The sequence below is a fragment of the Meleagris gallopavo genome, chromosome 2 (assembly GCF_905368555.1).
Source record: "Meleagris gallopavo chromosome 2, MGAL_WU_HG_1.1, whole genome shotgun sequence".
In the NCBI taxonomy this organism is placed as follows: domain Eukaryota; kingdom Metazoa; phylum Chordata; class Aves; order Galliformes; family Phasianidae; genus Meleagris; species Meleagris gallopavo.
The window spans coordinates 76116496-76142910 of NC_139405.1; the positions used below are offsets into that span (position 1 = coordinate 76116496).

The 26415-nt window shown below is 42.1% G+C and overlaps 1 protein-coding gene across 1 annotated transcript; it reads right to left on the minus strand.

Moving 5' to 3' along the window:
- Positions 1-180: 180 nt before the first annotated feature.
- Positions 181-24046, minus strand: NT5E (5'-nucleotidase ecto). The gene is made up of 9 exons (XM_010707688.3): positions 23502-24046; positions 19074-19296; positions 13218-13406; positions 10926-11123; positions 9795-9946; positions 6303-6411; positions 5614-5763; positions 3855-4055; positions 181-2210 (listed from the first exon to the last, which is right to left on the minus strand). Exons 1-9 carry the CDS (start codon positions 23805-23807, stop codon positions 2053-2055), a joined length of 1686 nt encoding a protein of 561 aa, XP_010705990.2. The 5' UTR covers positions 23808-24046; the 3' UTR covers positions 181-2052.
- Positions 24047-26415: the final 2369 nt, after the last annotated feature.

Here is a 26415-nt window from a genome sequence, read left to right on the forward strand (position 1 = left end):
TAAAAGCCAGATTTATTTCCCCAAAGTCTCAGTGAGCAACAATATAGGATGATATAAAACAAGGCTGCTGAGCGCATATGCTGTGCTGAAAGTGCAGTTATTGTTGTGTTCCTTAGAGGACATTTAGAAGAACAGACTGGGATTACAGGGTTAGAAAAGAAGACAACATGAGTCTGTTCGTAATGTTTTCTAAAAATTTATTAGTACAAAAATGTGTGGAAGATTTTTCCAGTAAACGTGTATGTGTTGGCTCAGCCTTCCTGAAGTGGACTGTGCAAAGAAAACATGCAGGGATTTTTAACAGGTTTTAATCGCAGAACAACACAGAGATATCTTCATATCTTAAACATTTCTTGAGATATTGCTTTTCAGACAATTTCTCTTTTTTGCTTTTACAAATGATCCAAAATAATACAGTATTAATGTTCTTTGTCTATACAGTTTGCATTAACTGTCTGTATTCCTTTTCTTGCTGCTTGCTGAGAAAAGGTGCAGCTGTGTTATTTCCCTCTGGGCACGCCAAAGGAGTTTGATCTCACTTCCTTTTTTATTTAAACAAACAAACACAACAAACCAAACAAAATACGTGACATGCAGATACAGCTCAACATCTGATGTGAGGGTACAGCTCAGTCCGTACATACAGGCTCTGTTATTGGTTTTACCTTGGTTTGGGGAAGACCATTCTGTAAATCAATAGCTTTAGGCGTCACATTGACAAGTCACCACTGCCACCAAGGTCGGCTGTTCCTTGCCTCCCTGTTCAAACAGTATAACTACTGCAACTCTGTAATCAAATCTTTTCATTGCACAGCTCTTGAATTTATGTGAATAATCGTTAGATCTTGAAATTTAAACACAGTGCAGTTTCCCTTAATGTGATGCACTTTCTCCACGTAATCTGTGGGCATAGTGTGTTGAAGAGGTGAGTAACTTGTCTCTTGATAAAAAGTGTCATTTGCTTTCCAGAAAATCAAGGTAGGTTTATTCAAAATTCTGCACATCCATTTAATAGAGCAGTAAACAATATGAAAGTATGTTGATGTCAGTTCTGAATGGAACTTCACATTTATCCTATTTCTGACTCGATCCTCATCAACTTGGCACTTACAGCTGGGTTTTTAAAGCAGTCTCTCCGTATAGGAAAGAGGCTTTTGAGTTATGATTGCTGCTATGATAACCCAGGTTATGCTGTAAAAAGCCCCATTACTGGGAAGCTTCCAAAGGATTCCCTGGTGCTTCAGGCATCTGTGTGTATCTGGTGTCCTCTGTGAATGCTGCTGGTACCAGTAACTGCTGGGATTCCTGCCTGAGTGTAAAATCTGCCTAGAAAATAACCTTAGCTACTTTGTTCTTACTCTAGCTATAGTCCCCACTTTGGTCGTAATTAATTGGTGAGGTAATATATTTCATTTGTCAAAATTTATCGAAATCAAATCAAGCTTTATTAATGGAAAACATAAGTAAGCTGCTGTGTCTTAAAAAGTAAAATGCAAAACACTTTTTAAATTGCACATAAATGGACCGATGCTTTTAATGAGTTTAATTCAGCTCATGTAGGTATCAGTGCAGGTAAGACAATAACTGGAAGTAAGCTAGATTTTTGAGATACAAAGCTTAAACCCTGAGTGGAGGTCAAAGAGAAGTGTGCGTGCTTATAATATATCTACTTCTAGAAGCTCGTTTACATTACTGGAATCAGATACTTGATTGACTCACTGAAGCAGCTGGAAGAATCGACAAGTTTAAAAGATCCCGTTTTGGTCAGTGGTTGTTTTGTGGTGGAGCATTGATACTTTACTTCTTGAAACCTCAACCTGAATGGTGGGTCATGCCAGTTTGTGCTTGCTCTTTCAAAGTGAGAAAAGCCATGAATTTTGCCCTAGACTCACTTCAAAAATGGACGGATCAAAGACAATCCTTGCTATTAATTGACTCCATGCAGAAACCCAAACATTTGTTTAAAGGTTTGAGAAAAGAGAACAGTCCTCCCCACCTCAGCACCATTTCTATCCTCCTTTCTTCCAAATGTAAACACTTGAGGAAAAAAAATCAGCAATGCCAGAACGCTACGGTGAACAAAGCAGAAATCAGAGTAAGACTTCCTTGGATAAGGCTCCCAGAAGAAAACTTAATTCGACCTTCAATTGCTGGGTAAACTCTCTTCATTCTATCAAGATAACGGGAAACAACCTCGATGTCAGGTTCACCTAAATAAACAAGCAGAAATGATGAGCATTCTCTGCAGCAGCCAAGCCCTGCTCCCAATTAAGAACTGCAGATTTAGCACAAGCCTTAATGACTGGCTTTTATATTCATGGCCCCCCTGACTCAGGCAGCTTACTGTCAGAACAGTGTAGGGTGGGCAGAGAGTTGGATTTTATGAAGAGATAAAACCACCACTTTGTGGTGGCTTGTAGCAAAAAGTTTTTGTGAAATCATATTTAACTGGAGAAGAAAACCTTTCAGTTGGCTGGCTTTCTTGTTTGCTTCTGTTACAATGGAAATTTGGGTAGTTCCCACCTCCTTTTCGATAGAGTGCTATAGAGCTGGCTTTCTTTTAAGAATAATGTCTGATCTGGGTATTGCTGTGCTGCACACAAAAATAGTCTACAGTCAGATATCCCCATGAGTTATTGCAGCCAACTATCTCCAGTGGGCTCTTTCTGATGCAGACTCTTGGACTTCTGAAGTGCAACACATCCCTATTCAAAGTAATTTTCATTTTTCTCCACTGACGCATGGAAAGGTGCTGCAGGAACCTTTCAAACTGGTCACCTTTCACTGCTCCTACTGGATATCTCTGTGAATTTGTTTCTGCATCAGCAGTTATTTACTAAAACCTACAGCCCCTTGTATAAACTGTGGACTGAATTTGACTGTAAATGTTGTTCCTGCTTGTGATAATCAACTTTAAATTGAAACATCCTGACAAACCAAAAAATAGTCTGTAAGAGAGGTCTGAAAGGAAGTGGTTTTTTGATAGTACAAACATGTTTAACTAAATCACCAGAAGTATAATCACTCTGGGATCAGAATGCGCTAAGTGAAAATTCTGTATGATGCGGCTGTGATCCTAGAAGAACTTTTTATATATATAGGGCATTTCTGAAATCACAGAATGTATATAATGAATTTCAATCTCAAATACTTTAAGTTTCCCTTTATCCTAAAAGATCCCTTCATCAACCATATGCATACCGACCTAACAGTTTGTGCCACGATAAAAGATCTTAATACAGCATTGGGTAACATAGCATGGCTTCTGTCAGCACCCTGAGTGCTGCTGCCTTTACAGCATCATGCTGCAGAGCTCATGAGAAGCGTGGTGCTGTTGGGGTGTGGGCTGATGCCCCATCCTCTGGTGGTGCTTGCTTGAGCTCTATGTCCTGGAGTAGCAGAAGCGATCATTCTGTCTGCAAATACCTCCACAGAGTGCAAGTATGAGGTCTGAAGGAAATAGCACCTATCCTTCAAATGCACTGTTTACTAACTAGTGCAAGTGCAAGGCAGCATGCGATACTTACTCTCCGCTGCATTTTTTTTGTTGTTGTTGTTGTTGTTTTTCTTTTTTTTCTTTTTCTGTGGCTTACTATGATTCCAGAACTGTGCTCTTAACAGAGCCAAATGGATGAGGCTCACCTTCTTTGTGAAACTTTTGAACTTACTGAAACATTTGTGATTTAATTGAAATTAAAAAGTGTAGTTGTTGACTAAAACCAAAACTAGCACTCCAGAGCCATCAGATTAGAAGCAAATTTATCCAATCAAAGCAAAAAATCTGACATTTCTCCTACAGAAAGATCTTTTAACTCTTAGGATTTGTCTGCTACATTCTCAGAGCCTGTACTTACCTTTGCTGTATGCCAGATGGTTGTCTCTCAGCATGTGATAGCCATCTCCACCAAACAGTATATAAGACGGAAGAGTCACATTGTATATTTCATCCATCTGCAGTGGGACGTAGGTTGGAACTCTGCAGGCTGTGCAAAGCACTTCTATGCTAACAGCTCTGTTTCCTGGGGCTCTGGAGAGATCATAGACCACGTGGATACCTGCAGGAAATAGGTTTAAGCAGTTAAGCCTTAGGTTAAAGTACCGCTTTAAGCAGTGCCTGTTGAACACATGGCACTAGAAGCAGCATCCTCCATCATTTTTAAGATTCTATACATTCAGTTCTGTGACTGAGAGGTTATGTTAGTTCAAGGGATGCCAGTTAATGCCCTGTTTTCTTAGTGCTCAAATCAACTTTTATGCAAGGAAATACATGAATTTAGAGAATTGCTGAAATACTGCCTTGCCTCACTTGTGTGATCACCTGCTCTCTTTTTACTGTAACTCTCCAGAAACAAACTGGAAACTGCAAGGTTGAGAATACTGTCTCTGATTGCTGTCAGCATCTGCTCTCTCTTTCCACTGTCTTGTTCAGTGAAGTGACTTCTCAAGCCAGGCAGTCTATTATGGGTAACAAGCGCTGTCCTGAAGAAAAGAGAGCTAAGCCAAGATTGAATGTTGCAGCTCCTACTCACTGTAGGAGAATGAATGTTTCTCACAGTGAGCCCTCCTTGTGCAAAGCCTGGGCAGGGCTAGGTCGTGAGAACAGCATTACCAAGAATCTGCTGCTCAGGAAGCCACTAACAGCCAACCTAAAGCACAGCAACTCATCTGACCTTGGCTCTCTTCCTCTCTGCATCTTCTGTCCCAAGCCCTTTCCAGAGCTACTAGGTATCTTTTCTTCTTTCTTTGTAAGACAAGGCAGTGCTGCTGCCTTACCCTGGAGGTAAGTAACTCATTGGTAAGAGCACTTGCCACCGGCGAGCTGTGGATTGTGTCCTTGTACATGGGGATTCTGGATCTCATGAGTGCCCCCATCACCAGGCTGTGTGGGGAGAGGCAAGGAGGGAAATTGCTTGGCCTCTGCCCGTGGGCCTGGCTTTTCTGCTACATAAACAAAGAAATCTGTGCAATATTGCAGGCAGAACAGGAATAAACATGCCTGTAAGCTAGCACACATCTGGATAAATATCTGGGGAGCTGTGTTTCAAGAAATGCTTGCTTTTAATATTAACTGTTTGTCTCTAAAATATTTAGAAATTCTCTGGAGCAATTCCAAGCAATGGTCTGCTTGGACTAATTCTAAACACATCCCCAGTCATTAGGCAATGGCACAAACTGATTTTGATAAACCAACAATGGGCAGCAACTAGCAGGGAAGCCTGGCGTGGGGTACGAGGTAGGCTGTTGGTGAAGAATTGAGAACAGGAGCTTGTCGCAGCGATTACTGTGTTAAAGCTCTACCTGACTATGCCTTCCTGTAGTTAAAGCATTGAACTGCTGTTGCTTATGGGTTACTGAAAAACAGGGAATCCTGTCTCTGCTGAAGAATCATTGATAGTTTATGTGCTGTGGGGCTTGCGCAACTCAGCTTAAACATCTTCAGGATAAATAGTGTCAGTTAGCTGGCACAGATGAAGCATGGAGCTGGAGTACGCTGCCAGCTTGCTTTCCATTTTTAAAGAGGCGATGCAAAAGTTTTTTAAGTGTCAGACAAATAAGGCTTGTCGAAAGGAGGGCTCTTTTAGAAAACCAAGGCAAGGAAGGAAGAAAGCATACCTCCAACCTGCAACAGCTCTCCCGTTCCTCTTCCGTGCCTGCGCACGCTGTGCTCGAAAGCTTCTTTCAGTGTGGAACCTTTCAGTGTTACCAAATCAAAACGACCTCCAAATGGCAAAACAGACAGCAAATCTTCCATAGTGATGCTACCTGGGGAAATGAGACTTTATTTACATTGGTTTAGGGAAAAAAAAAAAAAAAAAAAGTTTACTATCTTTAACTTTGGAATTTTTCCAATTGCTTAGGATGAACTCATGTAGCCCTGAAGAAGGATTAAGCTAAAGTGAAAAACTGTGTTTGTTTTCAATTTCCATTTATCCGATATCGGGAAAAAGGGATCTGTAAAATGTCAAGCATTCAGAAAAAAAAGAAAGATTGGTTTCATGGCAGACTACAGAAAGCTTCCAGCAACCATAGCATATGTCCTTCTACAGTAGGATGTGAAGAACAGCTACTGTCTTCCTTTGTTCCACAGCAGCAAGGTGAGAATGAAATTATCAAAAGCACTGTGTATAAACACTACTAAAAACTTCTCATGTCAGCTTGAATGCAGTTGCACTGCAGTAGTAGATAACTATTTCAGAATGTCCCATCAGAACAAGCCCATGCCTAACACTGTGTTCAGGCTTGCATAATAACTTACTAATTCTTTCTTGAAAAGCCAGCACTCAGCACGTAGCTCTACGTACCATTAGCACTCTGTTCATCGATGGATGCCCGTATCCCACCTCCATTCAGGATGCACAGTGAAACATGGTTCCATGACTTTCTATCTGGACGTCTGACATTCTCATAAAGCTATCAAAGGAAAATGTTTAAACTGATTTTTAGTCTTCACTTAGTCCAGGCTGTGGATGTTTACATTCTGAGACTGAAAACAAGCAAAAGGTTTTCTGTCTTCTCCAATATTACCTTTGTACCGACTGTAAAATACTGATTGAAAAAAAATATGGCAGATTACATTATTTTGCTTTTTTAAACTATTAACAAGAAAAATATTTGCCTTTTTCTTTAGTGAACTCTCAGCTTTTCCCATGGTCTGTGTGTACATAACATTACCAGGGAAAGATAGATGAACAAAGGATGATTTTTTTTATGATTCAAACCATTGTGACAAAGAAGACAAATTATTTGAGCACATTTGGAGAATCAGAAAGTAAACAGAACTTAAGTGCAGCTGTACACTACAAATATGCAGGGGAATGTACTGAACAACTGAGCTCCTGTTGAACATTGCAGGGAATTAAGATTTTTCAGCTTCTTTGGGATTGGTTTTTGATATTTAGAATGCTGTTGGCAAAGAAGTGAGATGTAGAAGAGTGGTGGAATATGAAACAGGCATGTTAGATCAGACCCAAAAATCTACTTCATGCAGCATCATGTCTCCAACAATATCCAAACTCTGATAGAAGCAACTTGCAAGGACAAAACAGAATCTGCTTGAAACATCATAAGTAGTCAAGAAAATGGAGGTCAGGGATTTACTCTGTTGCATAAGGATGACAAGCCTACAGAATCAATCATTAGAAATAATTGAGTAGAAAAAGAAAGGGTTAAGAGAAAGGAAACAAAGATAATGGAAGGGATGGACTCATTTCCATAATGGAATGGCTATTGTTATCTCTTGTCAGTTGCACAAAGAGACAACTACAGGAAGGGCATGACAGAAATCAATAAATATCAAGAAGGGCATGTGGAAGTTGGATAGGAATCAGCGTACTTTCTCAATTCAAGAATAATAAAAGGTGGAAAAGATTCAGTGGGGGGTACAAGGATGGCCAAAGACACTGAAACACGTCTGATCATGGAATGCTGATGTGGGCGAGGACTGTCTGTCCTGGTAAAAGACAATGGAAGAAAAATATTTGACATGCATAAGATCACGAATGGTGTGAAGAGAGTGAATAGGGACCGAATGTTCCAGTGCAAGGACGGTTTCTTGGCCTCCAGCAGGCATCCAGCCAGGGCACAGCAGGCAGTAGATTGGAGAAAGCAAGATATACAGGTCAGCTGTGGAACGCCCTGCCACCGGATGCTGTGAGTGGTGAACAGCGGAAAGGCTCAAGGGGGGTGGGGCAAGTTGAAAGAAGTTCAGTGGTGAATAGGGAATACAAAGGTGCTGCTTCTGCCCTGGGAGCTCCCTGAGCTGCAAGCTGCTGGAAGCATACTGGAGTACACACTATCTCCATAGGCTTGCCATACGTATGCTCTGCCCTCTCCACCATCCCTCAGCCACTTTTGGAGACGAGATGCTGGGATGGATTTTCCTGTTTTCTGCTCTGGTTCATCCACTTCTTTTCTGCATCCCTCCACTGGATGTTTTGTGACTTCTAGGTTGTAGGTGCAGAATTCCTTTGTTGCTCCAGCTTAGTGCTCACTAAGTGCTCACTATTCTCTGAGTCCAAATCCATTCTTGGTTCATAACTCATACTTAATGAGTTGATTTTGCCTGTTGCTGATTTTTTTCAATCTGAACTATACCTTCTGATTTAGTAATTATCCTGGAACAGACATCATGATTATAAATCTGTAATTCCTCAGTACTTAAAAAAAATATATGTTTAAAATGTGCTCCTACACTCTCTGCTCTCTTAGTTTTGAACACAGAGGCAATTTAGAACAAGAGTTTACATGCTCCAGTTAACAATTCAGTCATTTCCCCTTTGAGTTCCTTCAAAGTATTTTGTAAAATGCCATCTACATCTGTCAACCTGTTACTCAGATGTTGGGCTCCTGTTGGAGAAGCATCACTGAACTACATGGACTTCTGTTATGAACAATTATTTAAACAATCTTTCCATGTTTCTCCAGATTTCCCAGTGCGACTCTAAATATTCAAGCCCATGTTTCAGACAGGTCTATTTTATCCCTTGATACCCCTGAATGCACAGCACCAGACAGGAAAGCAAATGTAGAACTTGTATTGCGAAGAACATAAAAGGTAACCCATGTGGGTTTATGACAAATGCAGATGTTGACTACAGCCTACTTAACTAGAACAGAATTTTACATTCCAACACACAACGTGTATCAAGAAAGTCCACAGACTTCTGAAGAACAATGAAATGATTTTCTTCAATCTTAAAGAGTGCCAAAGTATTTGATCACTTTTTTTTTTTTCCAAATAAATATACAGTAATATCTAGTACAAAGCAAGGTACTGCCATTTTAGCAGAACTGAATGCAGAAACACCAACTTTTAATCTGATCTGGAAATCAGCCCATGTACTAAGAACTGTCATAAGGATTACAGTGAAAGCCATCCCAGTGAAAGCTGGATAAACAGCTTTTGGGAAATATCTAAATAAAAAGTTATTATTAACTGCAGTTTGATTTTGTGGCAATGCTAGTGGATATCTATGGCAATTCTCATTTTCTGAAAACAGTCGCACTAGTAAAAGTTTCTCTCTGGAGCATGCAAAGGAAATGGTGCTACTGTGGGAGAGTAAAACAACCCAAACCAGTTGGTTTAAAACTGATAAGGTATGATGTAATGAAGCACAGTGACACCTGTAGGAGCAGAGCAAGGCTCCAGGATGGGGTGCTGGGAACACTGGGGTCTCCCCACTGGTCCGCTAAGGCAAGCCTACCAGCCAGGGCCTGTCCTAAGGCCCTGACCAGGAGTGGGGCATCCAGAATCACCAGTACAGCCCCTGGACACTGGACTGTGAAGAGACGGAGCCTGACCCTGGGGGCACTGGGTCCTCGGGCAGGTGGGCAGCAACAGCAAGGGCTGGCGGTGCTCTCAGGGCTGGAAAGCACCCTAAGACTTTCCAGCTCCTGAGACCTGGCTCTGTTTCACAAAAAGTCCGTAAAAGGGCACTGCCAGCACTGGCTGAGACAAAAGCACTGGGCACGCTCACTTGTCAGAGTGAGAATCAGAACAGCAGAGTCATGGGCAACTGAGCTACTCTCCCTCTCTCTTAAAACTGCAGCCTCAACAGAACAAACAGTTCTCTATATGAGGGTCTATATTGAGAATAAAGTGCTCCCTACTCTACAAAGCGAGATTCACTGCAGCCTTGCTCCTGCCAAGTCTTTCAAAGGAAGTATGACATGTTAAAGGGACAGAAAGTAGCAGAGAGCCCATCCAGGGACATTTCAGAGACTTGGAGCATTTCATCTGATCAGCCTAGAGTAATATATAGATGTGATTGCCATCTGTGGTGGTAGCTTCTTACCATAGCATCACAAATCAAGTTCCCCATGTTGCATTCTTGGAAACGGCATGCTTCGCTTGTACCGTTCAGATAAACACTAGTTGTTCCAATCTCTCTAGAGTAATTCCCCAAGTTTTTCCTCCACTTTTCCACTTCTTCTTTAATCTGCTCATCTTCAAATTAGCAAAACAAAAAAGTGTGAAATAAGCACTGCACACATTTTCAACGTATACAAAACTTAGAAAAAAAATCCATGCTGTGCGTTTCTGAAATGTTACCCTTTTCCTAGAGGCTTTTCCAACAATATGGCACCCACACTCATTCTAAACAAAGCTTAGGGAGGGAGGAGGCAGAACTGCAGAAACCAGTGAATAAGTTATTCTCTTGCCACAGCAAGGCCCTCTCTTCTATTCCACTTACACATATTTTCACCCAGTCCTGCTGCAGCTTCTGAGCAATGGGGTTTCTGGCATCTGCCTTAATAGATGGCAGCTTCTATTCAAGAATTTGTAATATACAAGCCTGGTCTTTACTTCACATCATCTCTTTTTTTTTCTCTCTTCTAAAGATAGCTCCTTTCCCTTTAATGCTGTGCTAAAAGGAATACTTGCTCAAGTATCAGTGCCAAGGAATAAATCCATTATAGAAATTAACTCTACACACACATCTGTGCAAATCTAATTCTATCAGAAAACAAACAGATACAAGAATGCTTGTGTACAGATGTGTCATAACTGCTTTATTAATTTTAAGCCATTTGCTATGTAACTTTGTCAGCAACAGCAACATTTATAATGTTATGTTAAAATTGTATGCTTATGAAATCAGAGCACCTATCTATCTGAATTTTTGCTTTTTACTGACTGCTAAGTGGGAAGATAAAGTATCACCTGAGTTCCCACAAAAGGACTTTCAGTGATTTTAAACAAAGACATACATTGCATTTGCATATATTCAAGGGCCTTTCTATCTCACTCTTTAGAAAAGAAAATATAGAGGAAAATGGATACAACAGTGACACAGCCTGAACTCCACACTGAAGTGAGCTGCAAGTGCAGGAAGAGAGCTGAATTCTTCTGCAACATCGTGCTACGTATTTAACACAGAAATACTGGAACTGTAGTAGAGCAAGCAAATTCAAAGTCCACTTACCTTCGGGAACACTGGTGTCCAGCAAGATAGGATTTCCAACTGCTTCAACTACATTTCCTTTCTTGTCAAATGTAACATTCAAGTAACCAAGATATTTTCCATAAGCATAAGCTTGTACTACTGGCACCTTCCTCCCATCATCTGAGTCAACCATGAAGGGATATGGGCCAGCTGGCTGCTCAGTGGAGGGAGGGGTTCCTGTGCAAAACAACCATGTAAAGAGGGGTTTCAGCTCATGTGCCCTTCAAGGAATTGTAAGAAGGAATTTCAAATGCCTCCTATCCTTAAAAAAATAAATAGTATATTAAGCAGAACCAACTATGAAGACAATTGCACATTTAGTTGCTCAGTTATGTTAATTCAGAAAAGATGATGTAGTTTTGAGGACTTGGGCTCTAATAACCACCACAGTGTTTTTTAAGTTGTGACAGTACACTTCTCCAATGACATCATGTCACAATGGCAACAAAGGCACTTTTCATTCAAATGATCCAAATCTAAGCCTCTAAGTAATGCACACACCATCCTCTGGCTGAAAAGCCTTCACATTACATTGCTCTGTACCAGCTAGAAAAAAAAAAAAAAAAAAGATGAGTAAAACACAGAGGGAAAAAAAAAAAGAAAAGATGTTGAGATAATACACAGAATACCTACAGGAAGTTCTGTAATTTTTTTTTGTCAACACCCAACTGATTTTTACTATACCAAACTTAGTCTCCAAAATTTCAGACAGGTTGCAAATCTGTTACAAAAGAAAATTTCATCAGCATGAGAGTTAAGTAGTCATGGATTTAAAACTTACTGCCCTGCAAAGTTTAAAGTGTGTTTAGATGTAAGACTTGGAAACAGATACATTAAAGCAAGATATTTCCAGAGCTCTTGGCTCAATCAGCATAGGCGACTGTGGGTTTAGAAACCATGCAAGGGAGGAAGTGGCAAAGCAAGCCATGTAGCACCTGTCCCAGGGTGCCAGCTGCCTCCCTGTAGCCTTGATAATATACCTGAGTAGCATCGCACCCTCTGATATTCCCATCAGCACCTCTGCCCTATCGTCAGCAAAGGCCCGGGTTGGGTGGCTCCAAGAGGTGTCTCACACGTGGTGACAGGTCCTGCTGCAAAGCCCCACAGCCTGTTGCTCTTTTCCATGTTTTCCATTCATGGGAATGCTTCCCTCTTACTCCAATGGGTGAGGGCTGGGCTGCCTGCAGGCAGGGGCAAGTGGGTGTGTAAAAGGGGGAGTGGAAGGAAAGCACACTCCTGACTTCCACTGCTCACAGCGCAGCTGGTTTCCTCTCATTTGCGGTTGTTTATGTAGCATGAAATCTGGGGATGATAAGCATGACAAATGTTCCTTCCAGAACTCTAATGCAAATCATATTCATCTTTAATCCCTCCTCCTCTCAAGAGGGAATGACTGTAACAAATGACAAGCTGAAGCAAGTTCACAAGAGAACCATTTTTTCCTCCTTTTAGCCTGACTGACAGAGTTGGTTTCTTAGAGGAATCCAGGTCCCTTCACTACTTGACTTTTATTTTAGGAAGAATTCAAGGAATCCCGTAACTAATGAGAACCCTGAAGTATTTATGCATACAAAAGTGGCTTTAGTTTTTTTTGAAGCTGGAAAAGGAACCGCTTTTGATCTTTTGCCCTTCTCTATTCTTTGAATGAATGGAACATTAGCAAGAGAAAGTTACGCTTTCCGGTCATTGTTTTAGTTTCTATGGCTAATGAGTCCTTTGCAGAGGAGTCTGCATTCCGCCATATAAATCCATGATGAATGCACACACTGAGTACTGTATCTATCCTTCATTTTCCCATCTCCAAAGCGGTTCAATAAAACTTCTGAAAAAATGCCACCAGCTGGCAGCAGGCTGCAAATAAGAAAAAAGAGCAAGGTCCCTGCAGGACATGCAGCTCAGCAGTGGAATGCCCTACAAACAGCTGTTGCGCCGAAAGGCTGAAGGGCTCAAGGGGAAATGGGGCAAGTTCAGGGAAGAGAAGTTCCAGCAGTGACTAAGAAATACTAAGGACTTTCTTCAGGCTTGGGAACTCCCTGAGCTGCAAGCTGCTGGCAGCATATTTGAGTACAGCATCTCTACAGACCAGTCTCTGTTATCACATGTTAGCACCATCACCAAAGGGTGATGGTGATATTATGGATAGGTACCAGGTATGAATATGGCCAGCACTTCTGGCAGGAAACTGTATTTGTGAAAGTCCTCTGAGTTTAAAGAGAAACAGTCAGTTTCAGTTTTGTTTTAGAAGTAACATTTCATCATGAAGTAAAATACCTGTATAGAGAAATGTGTTTGTATGTCCTCCAATAACAACATCCACTCCTTTCACCTTTTGGGCAATATTTTTGTCCACAGTAAAGCCAGAGTGCCCTAGTGCAATTATTTTGTTTACTCCCATTGCTGTAAGTTTGTTCACTTGCACTTGCAATGCTTCAATTTCATCTTCAAAGATTACGTCATTGCCTGGGGAAAAAAAAAAGGAGAAAGCATGAATAAATGTATTTACAAAGCATCTTAATTACAAGTTTTTCTAAGACATAAATGTCATATTGGATTCTTTTTTTGTACAATTAATGGAAATTTGAATGACAGTGGCTTTCAAATGTTCATAATTAGTTCAAGCTCCTAACCTGATCTGAAGTTCCTCTGTCTCTCAAAAATACCTGCATGCTTAGACTAATACAAGTTTTTGGTACTGAAATGTACTTGCCTATACTAAACAAGTTACAACTCCACTTAAAAAAAAAAAAATAATAATGCCAATTATTTTTACTTCTATTATTATTTAGCTATTATTTAGGAAAAAGGAAACAAAATATGTCAATAAGTGCCTGGGTGTAAACATTTGCACATACAAATATGAAGCTTTTTTTCTTCCCAAATTATATTTCTTTGAGATGTTCCCTCTCCACTTGGGTTAAATCTCTCTCTTTTTACTGTACACTCATCTCATTTTTTTCCCCTCTTCTGAGGCTTTAAGCATCAACTGCTTCAAAGTCCTGCCTTGTTATACAAATGATCTCATCTAACATGGACCTCTATCAATAACGCCAAATGGCTGCACAGCAAATGAGCTGCTGCCCCAAAATGAGAACATAAAGAATGGAAAGTCTGGAAAGGAGAAAGCTCTTCTGGACTACAGTGTTGGGAAACTCACAATCTTTCTGAAATATTTCTGTGCCTGCTGAAATTATTCTAATGTTACAAACAGTTACAAGAACATTAGACAAATAGGGATTTTCATCCTGGTTACACTGCTTCTTACGGTTGCGCGAAAGGACTTCCTACGTAAGAAGTTAATTTCTTCAACAAAGTTCTAAGAACAGTGAACAAACTGTCAGCCTTAACTGTTCAGTGAAGACAACTGAATAACATTTCAACCAATTCCTCATCTACCTAATGCCTCTTCTTCCTGTAGTTTTTCAATCAAGCTGTTTTGAAATATGCTTTAAAGTCAAAAGATTTACATTATTTCATAACAAAGGGAGGAGTGAAACTAATTCAATGCAAAACTTCTCAGGAAATGAAGAGGAAACTGCCACAATAGAAGAGATAAAAGGGGGGTTATATAAATTGGTTATCCACCACACCCGCTGAATAGCTCTACAACTGCCAGAGGGAGTCTCTGTACTGCACATTTCAGAGTAAATTGTGTAGAGCATTCCCACATTTTTTTCATGAGGACCTCTTCTTAGGATCAAAAAGTCAGAAACTAATTGAGGTTTGGAAGGGCCCTCCAGGGGCCATCAACTCCAAAACCTACTTGGAGCAGGAACTCAAAGCCAGATGAGGCTGCTTAGGTCCTGTCCAAGCAAGCTGAAAATCCACAGCCTCACTGGGCAACCGGCTTCATGGATTAGCCACTCTTAGCATGACAAATCTTTTCCTTACATCCTGCCATTATTTCCTGTGGTGCTACTAGAGCCCATTGTCTCTTGTCCCTCCTTTGGACCCTTATCAGAAATGTCTCTTTCTGTTTTCTTTCTCTTAAGACAAAGGAAGACACGAATTATATCCCCCTTAGCCTTCCTTCTCCAGGCCACCAGCTTCAGTCTCTCTGTGGGCTTGACTGAAGCTGGGCCTAGTGCAGAGCTCCTTGCAGAAGACAAAGTCTGAGAAGTGCTCCATGAATATAGGCAATATAGGCCCTTCATGTGCTCATCTCATCAAAGAATCACAGAATGGCCTGGGTTGAAAAGGACCACCAATGATCATCTAGTTTCAACCCCCCTGTTATGTGCAGGGTCGCCAACCAGCAGAGCAGGCTGCCCAGAGCCACATCCAGCCTGGCCTTGAATGCTTCCAGGGATGGGGCATCCACAGCCTCCTTGGCAACCTGTTCCAATGCGTCACCTCCCTCTGTGTGAAAAACTTCCTCCTAATATCTAACCTAACCCTCCCCTGTCTCAGTTTAAAACCATTCCCCCTTGTCCTATCACTATCCACCCTCGTAAACAGCTATCCCCCCTCCTGTTTATACGCTCCCTTCAAGTACTGGAAGGCCACAATGAGGTCTCCCCGGATCCTTCTCTTCTCCAAGCTAAACAATCCCAGTTCCCTCAACCTTTCCTCTCAGGAGAGGTGCTCCAACCCTCTGATCATCTTAGTGGCCCTCCTCTGGACCCGCTCCAAGAGCTCCACGTCCTTACTGTACTGGGGGCCCCAGACCTGGATGCAGTACTGCAGATGGGGCCTCACAAGAGCCGAGCCTCCCTCTCCCTGCTGGCCACCCCTTTTTTAATGCAGCCCAGAACACATTTGGCCTTCTGAGCTGCAAGCGCACACTGCTGGCTCATGTCCAGTTTCTCATCCACCAGGACCCACAAGTCCTTCTCCACAGGGCTGCTCTCAAGAAGATCTTCCCCCAGATTGTATAAATACTGGGATTGCCCCGGCCCAAGTACCTTGAACTTGGCCTTGTTGAACCATCTGTGGACGAGCTACAACAGACATGCACACCACAGCGTGGAGAACAGTAGAGAGCAAAGATCTCCAAATGAAGGGCTAGATGTGGACTGGCTGTGACAGCAGGCAGTTCCCTGTACCTTCAAAAGGGATTGCTGCTCTGGGAACGTGAGTACGGCTCTCACAGGCTCTCCTTGAGCTAGTCATGTCACACCGCACAGCTTCACGTCTCAGCTATTGCATCGCTTCATCAAATTTAGCTGAAATTGGCCAGCAGGTTCAACACTTATACAGCAGGGAACTGCAATAGCAATTGAATTTCTCATTTCTCTAAGGCATGAAGCAAAAAGCAACAAACTGCCTAGTGCTCCATTGCCCATTTTTCAAAAAAAATCTGAATTGAAATGCGTTTCTTAACTAAGAGTTATTCTGTCAGTATTTCACTTATCTCTCAAGTTATTAAACTGAGGTGACATCCTCTTCTCTTTTTAGCCAGGGGTAGATTTTCAGATAAAACATCCAAACTGAACTGAGGAAAAGAACTGGGTGCATGTTAAAAATATTATGCAAGCCAGCCAGAACAAAGGATAAAATGGAATTTAAAATTACATTTTAGAAAACCGGCCAAGTTGACATTTTTAGTAAATATTTTTCTGCTGTTAGTGTTTGTTTGAGTAAACTACTTTGGGCTTGTACGTTACACAACAGTGAACAAAACTAGATGTATTATTTAACAACAACAAGTGGGTATGTGGCACTTCTCAGGACAGATAAAGACATGAATTATTTTGGGAGTTCACAACATAAAGAATAACAAGAACAAGTCAGACACTCAGTGAATTGGTAGCATCATATACAAGAATGTTGACCTTCAGATTATCAGACGCTGGTGTGTAGGCATATCAAGGTATGAACAACTCATGCAAGACGTGGCTGGGCATTCAGCTGAGATAAATGTATACAGCCACTCTGAGAGGAACTTTAGAAAAACTGCCAATTGACTCTAATCTATAAATTGCACTGAGGGCTGCCTATCCCTATGGTTTCCCAACGGTAAAATTAACAGTACCTTCAGCAGAGATTAATTGTTCCTTCACAATAGCAATGCTGAGGTTTAAGGACTTCTTAATTTTGTGTGCCTTAGTATGTTAGCTGTTCTACACTATGAAAAGTACAAGCTTTAATAACAATTTAATAACTGTGTTTTGTTATTGAGATTTAAAGATGGAAGAAATCACACTTTCAAGAAAAAAAAAAAAAAGACAGAAAAAATCCATGGAAAACAGTTGTATAGAAATTAACATTTCAACATTTTCAAGTTTCCTATTATGAAATCCTGAAAATGCCCTAAGAGTGTACAGCATGCCAAAGCAATTACAGCTCAGTCTGAGCAAATTGTACTATCTGAGAGAAGTATGTAGAGATCAGCAAGGGAATGAGTTTAAAATGCACTCTTTATGTTATCCATGCCACTAAGGAATTAGGCTGATACCTGTTTTGCCACTGACCCTCCTCTACACAATTTTTTCAATCTGAAGGACTGCTAGGTCCTAGGTTCTAGTCACTGAGATACACAAACATATTTTGAACTCACAGTTTTCAAAGCTTCCAAATGTTCCTTCACTTCACTCACTGAGAAGGCAAAGCAGAAAGCTATAAAAACCCTGATCACTATAAATGGTAGCTGTTAGATTTTGCCCTGCTGTTCACTTACACTGTGGGATATACTTAGCTTAGTGCTTCTGTAGCTGCTTATACAGGGCTAATAAACTTTCCCTTCTAATATTGTCTTTTCTAGTCCTGCTCACTGATAAAATGTCTCAGCATATTGAGACATTCAATACAATATTTTTATGTTGCTGGAAATGAATTTAAATGCTGCAAAAATTCAGTCCAACGTTATTTAGATTTTCCTCTAGTAGAGTTACTTGAAAGGAAATCAGCCTGACATCACCGCGCCAACACTGTTGTTCAGAAAAAGAGCAGAGAAGAAAGAAGAACAACATTGGACAAAATTAGCTGTATGAAGAGTTCTTAGACTCAGTGTGGTGTCAGATGATACTGGTACATTTTCATGCACTGGTGAAATTCTATTGCCTACTTACACAAAATATAGATTCATTTCCTTTTTCATTAGGGAAAAAAAACAGACAGGGCTCCCAAAACAATATTGAAAAATAGGAGTCAGATATAGAAGTCTATTCTGACCTCATACATCCTCTCCTTGATAGTTTAAGTAAACACTGTAAGAATTAAACGGCACGGAAGGAACATTTTTACATCTTAATACTTGAATATTGCTTTTCTCAGGAAAGATATGCATTACTGCTTTAGCTTTATTGATGTCCAATGGAAAGAGACGTAATAAAATGAAATGGTTTTTTTTCAGTGCAGAAAAAAATGTATTAAATCAGTGTTTAGAGAATCCCAGTTCCTTTTAGAACCTACAGAAATTCAGGAAAGAAAGTCGGATTCTCTTAGAATGGGACTGAACAGTGAGCAAGCAGTGACGCAGATCTCCTATGGCTGATTCAGATGTTTCCATTCTATTTTATTTATATTTATTCATTTCCATTTCTTTTTACTCAGACCAAAAAGAAAACAAAACCCCTGAATTGATGGAATAGTCAGAAATTGAAAAGTCTCTTCCTCATCAACTCTAATTTTACTCATGAATGAAGCAATTGTGGTAAAAGCTGAATGCACGTTCCTTCTTTAGTCTAATTTCTGGAAATATCTGAGAGAGAGCAAAAACATCTTGGGCAACTTCTGCTTTAAAAACATAGAAGTTTTCCTTGATTTTACTGGTGCTCAAGCATGGAGGCATCAGTGAGTAAAATTTCAACACAGAGTGATGTATTTGCCTGAACACACATCACTTTAGACACAAGCTGTATTCATGACTTAGCACTTATTTAAATGGATAAATAGCAATATGAATATATATTAAAAAAAAAAAAAAAGTGCCAATAAAACTCCTCAAACCACTACTCCCTGTTTTCTCACAGTGTCACTGGCCTTCCTATTATTTATAGATATTCAGCGATGCAAGATAATTAACAAACCTTCACCGGTTTAAAAATGAGGAAGTTAAAATGCTCAATCATACAGGGATGTACCAACAAAACAAGAAACTTTCAATTAAAGACATTCATCATCTCTGGGCTCAGGCAAGTAGGTAAGCAATAAAACAGCAGTAAAGGGTACAGACATATTAAAACATACCTGGCTGTGAAAGAAAGGAAGTTTCCATTGTAGTGTAGCCAACGATGCCTATTTTTTCTGAGTCAATATGTACTATTTTAAAAGGATTAACATATTTCATCATTTGATTTCCTAATGGGGTTTTTCCCTTAATGTTTGCACTCAGAATTGTAAAATTAGCATTTCTAAGTAGAGGATCCAATAATCCACGCACACCTTCATCAAATTCATGGTTGCCCAAAGCCTGTGAAAAGCAGAAGAAAATGTAAGATACTTTTCCAAATCCGTATAAATACTCCTATAAATGACATACAAGGTATGTTTGAGAAAACCAAGTCCGTGTTCTAGGGAAGAATACAATTTCTTGTCTAAACCATCACATTTCAGTTTCCCACAAACACAGAAATGTTACTTTTTATGGTTTAGGTTTCTGCTTTTCAGATGTTCTTAGTACAGATGTGAAAATGGGAATCTAAAATCTAAATAATGCTCGCATTCATAATTAGAATTCTTAACTCAGATTCAGCACTGTTTTACATCCTCTAACTATGAAAAGATTAACAATAACCAGCAAGTAAACCACGCATTTTGTGTAAGGAAAAAAAAATACTGAAAAAATGTTACAAGCCAATCACAATATATGTTACCTTTAAATAAAAGGTATTTTAAGAGCTGATGCTTGGATTGCAGTTTTAAAAATATATTTATTGATATTTAGCAATAATTCTTGAGGCCACACACCTGGGCCTCCAAGTGCGCCAGCCAGAAAATCGCCACAGAGAGCAGCTAGAACCTTGTATCACCCTGAAGTGTTAGGAAAGAAAAGGATACATCTATGGAAAGGCAGTGATAGCATAAGTTGGCACCTGTAACAAGATTCCAGGTGGCAACTGAGCTGAGTATGACAAGGGCGCTGAATTCAGTTAGCCAGCTCTTCTAAATAAAAAGGTGCTCGTGATTTCATCCTGAAGGTTAAACAGGAAAAGCTGCATTCATAATCTAAAAAGGCTTATATACCTCCTTGCTGTACAAACACATATCTGTGTTCGTGTTCTTATTCCCCAGACAATATAAAGGAGGATCCTGAAGCCACAACAGGCACTGGAGGTCAGCATTTGAGCAATGAATTGATAATGTCTTTCTTTTGGGGGAGACAAGAATCCTGGCCCTTCTGGCCCCCATAGCTGGTGTGGTGGGTGCCAAAGCAAGACTGAGGAAAAATCAGGACATCAGCAAGATCTCACATATCTTGCATTTGCAACCAACTGCTCCTGCTGATGCTAGTGAGAAGATTGCTACCACCCCAGGGAAGGAGGGAAATGGTTCTCGTGCTGCTGCTTCTGCATTTTTCAAGCAGAACCAAGAACTATCTTGAAGAAAATCCTGAGTTCAGAAAATGCAATGTGTTCTGACTGTATACCATTTGTAACCAAATACTGACTTCAACCTAATCTGTGGTAAGAAAAAAAAGAAAAGAAAAAAAAAAAGAATCAAATCTATGGAAACTCATTTTGATGTCAACTGATGTTCTGAAAGAATGGTGACAGATTTATGGAGCATCTCAGAATGGTACCAAGCCGTTTCCTTTTGGCTGATACACATACCTTTTGTTCATCCTAAATACAAAACTATACCCCAAAACATCTGGTGGCAAAAGAAATAAGAATTGGAATTGTGTATAACAGCCATTAGCACATGAACAAACAAATAAACAAAACAAATAAACAAAGAAACACGCTTATGAAACCTTGTTTCTCTTGGCTTCACAGCTTGCATTTGGATTATTTCATGTCCATTAGGATAAAAGCTTTAATCAAAACTTTTCCCATGATGTGGGCAGTTATAAAGTCTCTTGTTCATGAGAAGTCACTGGTGTCTAATAATACAGTCTTATTTTTGATGTGGCTTTTCCTTTGGGGAGAAGGATGTGCTGCTCATTTGGGGTTTCTTTACCCAACTGCACAGAGCTTCTATGACTTTTTAATGTTAGAGAATAACCTTTCAACAAATCTGAATACACTGATCAATACAAAAATGATTCAAAGGATGGAACACACCCTCTACGAGGACAGGCTGAGAGTGCTGGGGTTGTTCAGCCTATAGAAGGCTCCACAGAGATTTGATAGCTACTGTATCTAAAGGGGGCTGTAAGAAAAAAGAGGACAGACTCTTAAGAAGCATCTGTTGTGACAGGACAAGAGGAAGTGGTTTAAAACCAAAAGAGGGGAGATTTAGACTGGATGTAAGAAAAGGATTTTTACAATAAGGATAGTGAAGCACTGGAACAAGCTGCACAGAGGTGTATTGGATGCCCTGTCCCTGGGGACATTCAAAGCTGGACCAGACCCAGAGCAACCTGATCTAGCTGTGCATATCCCTGTCCTTGCAGGGGAGTTGGACTGGATGACCTTTAAAGGTCTCTTCCAACTCAAACAATTCTATGATCCTACGACAGTGGGAAATAAACAGAAAGATGCATGCATACAGCATGTGGTCATATAATCCCCCTTTCACAAGAATCAAAGCTGAAAATATTTCAAAAATCAGGATTCAAGCTAACGTATAGATGCAACTTAAAAGTAAAACTAGAATGCTTCTCTCACCCTTCAAGTTACCGCCTTTGTGGTATTTCACATAGACTTCAGTGTTAATCACACTAAAGAGGAAAGCTAGTGGCAAGAGGATTTGGAACACAATACCTAGCTAAACAGGAGAAAATAGGTTTGAATTGATAGTGGGCACAAATGAGAAAATGAGAAATCTAAAGAAAACAAGTTTGTCCGACTTGTGGAACAAACCTGACAATGTTGCCAAGCTGCCCCAAACACTCCCTTGGCTCTCCCGCCCTCATTCTGTAACGATTTCTGTGACTCATGTTCCCTTCACCCTGTTCGCAATCTTACTTTGGTATCTCAGCTTCCAACCATTTTGGTAAGCTACACGCCTTCTTCCAAGGCTGTGACTTCTCAAATTCTACTTACAGAAGCACTGACTCACCTTTCTGCAGCATGGCTCTTAGCTCCCTCCCTCCCTGTGCAAGTGGCTGACTACTTCGCTTAAGGCATTAGCATTCAGTACGAGCATCTGGATATCTGATACGGTTCAAATTTTTTATCATTTTTATTTTATTATGACAAAAAAGCTAATGAGGTGTCCTAACTGAACTGCCAATGCTTCGTACATTACAACTTCATAACACTGGGAACTAGCTCAATATTGCTGATCTTGCCTAAAGGAACTACTTCTAATACAACCAGGACTAAGAGAACTCCCGTCTTGTCCATGGACCAGTCAAATCAGCAACCACTAAGGGTGAGAAAGGGCAGCCAGCAGCAAGATTTGGGAAGGAAGGTGGAAAAAAAATATCTTGAGTATCATCTTCCTGTGCTCCAGAACTCCAAAGCCTTTCCCAGTTCTGCAGGCACACATTCTTCCCCATTATCACTGGGAGGAAAGCCTATGGCAATGTTAGTTTTAAAATTAAATAGTTCAGGAGGCCAAGCCAACAACAAGCAGCATCCCTTGCAGCACTGCCTGCTTGGCATGAGGTGTGGCAGGAGAATGCATGGGTTAACGCTTCCCCTTCTGGAGCTGGGAAAGGAAAGCACACTCCTTTCCATAGAAAGCAAGATAAAGACAGAGGATGTGATTTGCTCAGAGCAAGATTTTCCTCTCAAGCTGTCAGATGTGATCAAATAACTACACACTCCCAAACGTAATTTCCATCCCTTTCCTCCCTTCTGGTGTTGTACACAAGCAGAACAAATTACAATAATTCTTTATCATTCGGACAGAAGAGGTTTAAGAACATGGGGTGACCATGTCCCCTCAACCTCATCCCAAATCCTCAGCCTTCCCGGCGGCACTCAGAGGAGGCAGAGTAGAGGCGCAGTGCCGGCACCCACGCTACCTGCAGCCACTTCGCACCGAACCCTTACGTTCCTTCACAACCCCGGGACCGGCAGGACTGGACACGAGCGGAGGTGTTCCGACTAACAGCCCAAATCCAAACCCTTTGAAGCAGCGTTGCCACTGTGAGCAGGACCAGACAAAGCCGGGCTACCTGCTCCCAGCATGCATGGCCAGGTGTAACCCCTCGGGCATGCGCTCCTCGACCCGGTCAAGCCGGTCTCGGCGTTTTTTGTCGATTCCACCAAGCCCCTCTACACCAGTGCCCTTCCAGCCCGCTCGCCCCAAGCCTCTGCCAACAGCGGCTCTTTAGCCGCGTCTCATCTTTTCCGCAGCCTCGGCACACGCTCCGCTCTTTGGCTGTCAGCTGACGCCTTTATCCAGCGGGATGCCCTTCACCCGGCTCAATACTTCTCTTGCCATCCCTTATCCCCCCGAGATACGCAGCCCCTCCGCTGCAACACTCCGCAGAAACGAGCAATGCGGGCACACACCCGGCCCCCCAGGGAGCTAGAAAAGCCCCGCACCGCTCCTCTTTACCATGGCATCGTAGCGCAGGAGGTTCATGAAGTGCACGGCCTCCCGACCCTTGAATCGGGAGAACCACACGGTGCCCTGGTACTGGTCCCCGGCGTCCAGGAGCAACACGTTGCGCTGCGCCGCTCGTTCCGCCGCCACCCGCGCCGCCCGCCGCGCAACGCCACCGAAGCAGCCCCGCGGCCTCTCCGCGCAGCCCCGCGCCTCCACGTGCGCGTGGACATCGTTGGTGTGCAGCAGCGTGAGCCGCAGCCCCGCCGCCGCGCTCAGCCACAGCCACAGGCAGAGCGCGGCCGAGCCGTGCGCCATACCGCGGGCTCCGCGCCGCTCCGCGCTGCCGGGCGGAGGCGGGTCTCGAGCGGCTCCGCGTGGCTCCGCGGGGATGGACGCGCGGGTGGCCGGGGCTGAGAGCGGAGGGGAAATCAGGTGGCGGCGAGAGGACGAATTCTGGCGCTCCCAGGAAACCTTGGTGAGTGTTTAGTGCGCCGAAAGGAGTTTCTCCAGCTTAGATGAAAGTGTTTGTTTCCAGGGTTCCACCCAGCCTATCCCCTCCTCCTTTCCCCAACGATGCTTAAAATAAAGCGTGTTGTTTCAGCTTGAGAACGACTTTAAGAGTTGCCTTAATTACAGCTTTCGCGTTTTCAATGTAGGCTCACGAATTGCTTTTTGTGACTATTTCTGTGGTGAAACACTGAGCTTACGTTTGTGGCTTGGCATACGCTTGCTGACAGGAAAAATGACACGGATGCCTTAAATAAACAGCTTGTAGGGAGCTGTGTGGGGTAATCACCCTTTGGGTAAATCAGAGAGACTGGTGCCCCCCACCTGTCTCTTTAAGTTGTGTATCCACAACACAGTAGATGACGATCAAATCTACTGGAGAAAGATAACTTTCCCTTTGGTTCCCTGCATCCTTTGGACAATCACACACTGTAAGCAACGACTGACTGGTCGATTTCTCCCTTAAGAACAGAAGTGTCCCCACCACATGGAGAAGTGTCAGTTTCCACAGCACTGCAGCGGCTGTGTGAGGCACTGTCTCCTTGCTGCTGGCTGATGTCATGCTGAGGTTTCCTGGGTACCCAAAGTCTGTGGGATGGAATCTGGACTCTTTTGGTCTGTTTATTTCCTCAGATGGCTGGAAAGTAAATGAATCCGTGTTTTCTTCTACGGTGACTATATTCCACTGTGCCTGCACTCCCATACATGACTTGAATTAAAATAGCTGTGGTATCTTCTCATTTCCTTGGATGACTGTGCTGTGCGGTACCTAACCTGTCCCTGGAAAATCCCCAGTGGCAAAATCTTGGGTAGCACTTCCTCTTCTCCTTTCCATGTCCCCCTCCACTACCTCATGAAAACAGCCCGGCTGGGATCCAGCCAAGGCACATACATGTTGGTGTACACATCCAGATGCCTACACTGTGCTCTCATTTGGCTAAACTTTCATTGTGGCCAATGGAAATTTGGATGGGACAGTGAGTGGAACTTGGAGAATGACTCAGTCATCCCAGAGCAGACACACGAGCTGTATGTGATTCATTACTTAAACTAAGGTGCTGGCTGGTGTCTCCGGGTGTCCCCCTAGAAAAGATGATTTCCTGCAAGTCTTTTGTCCTACCTGCCAGCCTGCTTGGATGTCTCTGGGCAACTGAGTGCCCTCTGCCATAACTGCTCTGCTAGGTTGCTCCTTAGGGCACATTACTCCCTGTAGTGACTAGATTTCCACTGACTTTGAGAATTTAAACCACTCATTGCAGGTAGAAAACATCTGTTCGGGAGTCAGTCATGCCCCTTCATCCTGATCCAGAAGCCCTGCTCTGAAATTGCTGGCCCAAATAGCTACGCCAGCATTGTCAAATACCTACAAACTGCCAGGAAGTCAGCCATGTTGACAACAAAGACAGCCCTGATCAGTCTCTTTTTGAATGGCCAGGCTTGCATACATGTGTGCACCTACCAGCTTTTAGCTTGTTGACACCTCTCTGACCTTATCTTCTTCCTTGCCAATCATAGTTCGCAGCCGCACCGTTTCTAAACAAATCCTGTTCCTGCCCTCCACAGCTCTGTGCAAACATGAGGGCACTGCAAAAAGTTCAAAAGGAAGCAAAAAGTACTTGCACAATATTGTTTTTGACTTGTACAGCACAGGACAGCCTTAAATTCCATAGACCTGTTTCACTTCTGGAACAGGAATTCTTTAGTCTGGTCAGGGAGGGTGTGTTGAAAAAACAGGGATGTTTCAAGGCACTGCACCCTGTATATTGAGGTGAGGGGCCCACACTGCCTCTTGTGCCTGCTGGCCACGGCCATCCACAGTGTGACCTTATCAGCTCTCCCACCCTGATTCTGCAAGGATCTCACCTCATATAACCTTCATTTACAAGGTGATGAGAAACATAAATAGGCAGCAGGAATAGGAAGCATAAATAGCCCTTACTCTGGGAGGGGCTCTTTGATAACAACGCTTTTACCTTGGAAAACACCTTGGGCATTAGCTAGGACAAGAAGGAACAGATGTGGGATCAACCTTGTGCTGAAAATGTCTACTCCAGAACCGTATCTGGATGTTCAGAGCAGGAATATCCTGTTACTAAACAGGATGCCCCCTAGATACCATCTACTATTGCAGCCTCTTCAATCTACCATTGATTTAAGGAAAAGCACAACATTGTGAAACTACATAGAAGTGCACCTGAGACTGTTGGAACTGGAACTAGAGAAGACAGTGGAGACACTGGAAAGTGAGTGCAGAGAAAATTCTATGAGGGGGGGGAAAACGTGCATGCAAAACTGTTAGTCGAACCCCTTCTTTCTGCGCTTCTGCTTCTCTGAAATGAGTAAGCCATACTTTGGTGTGAGTCAGTGGTGCACCCTGTGATACTGGAGTCTGATCTTCATATTCAGCACGCAAAAT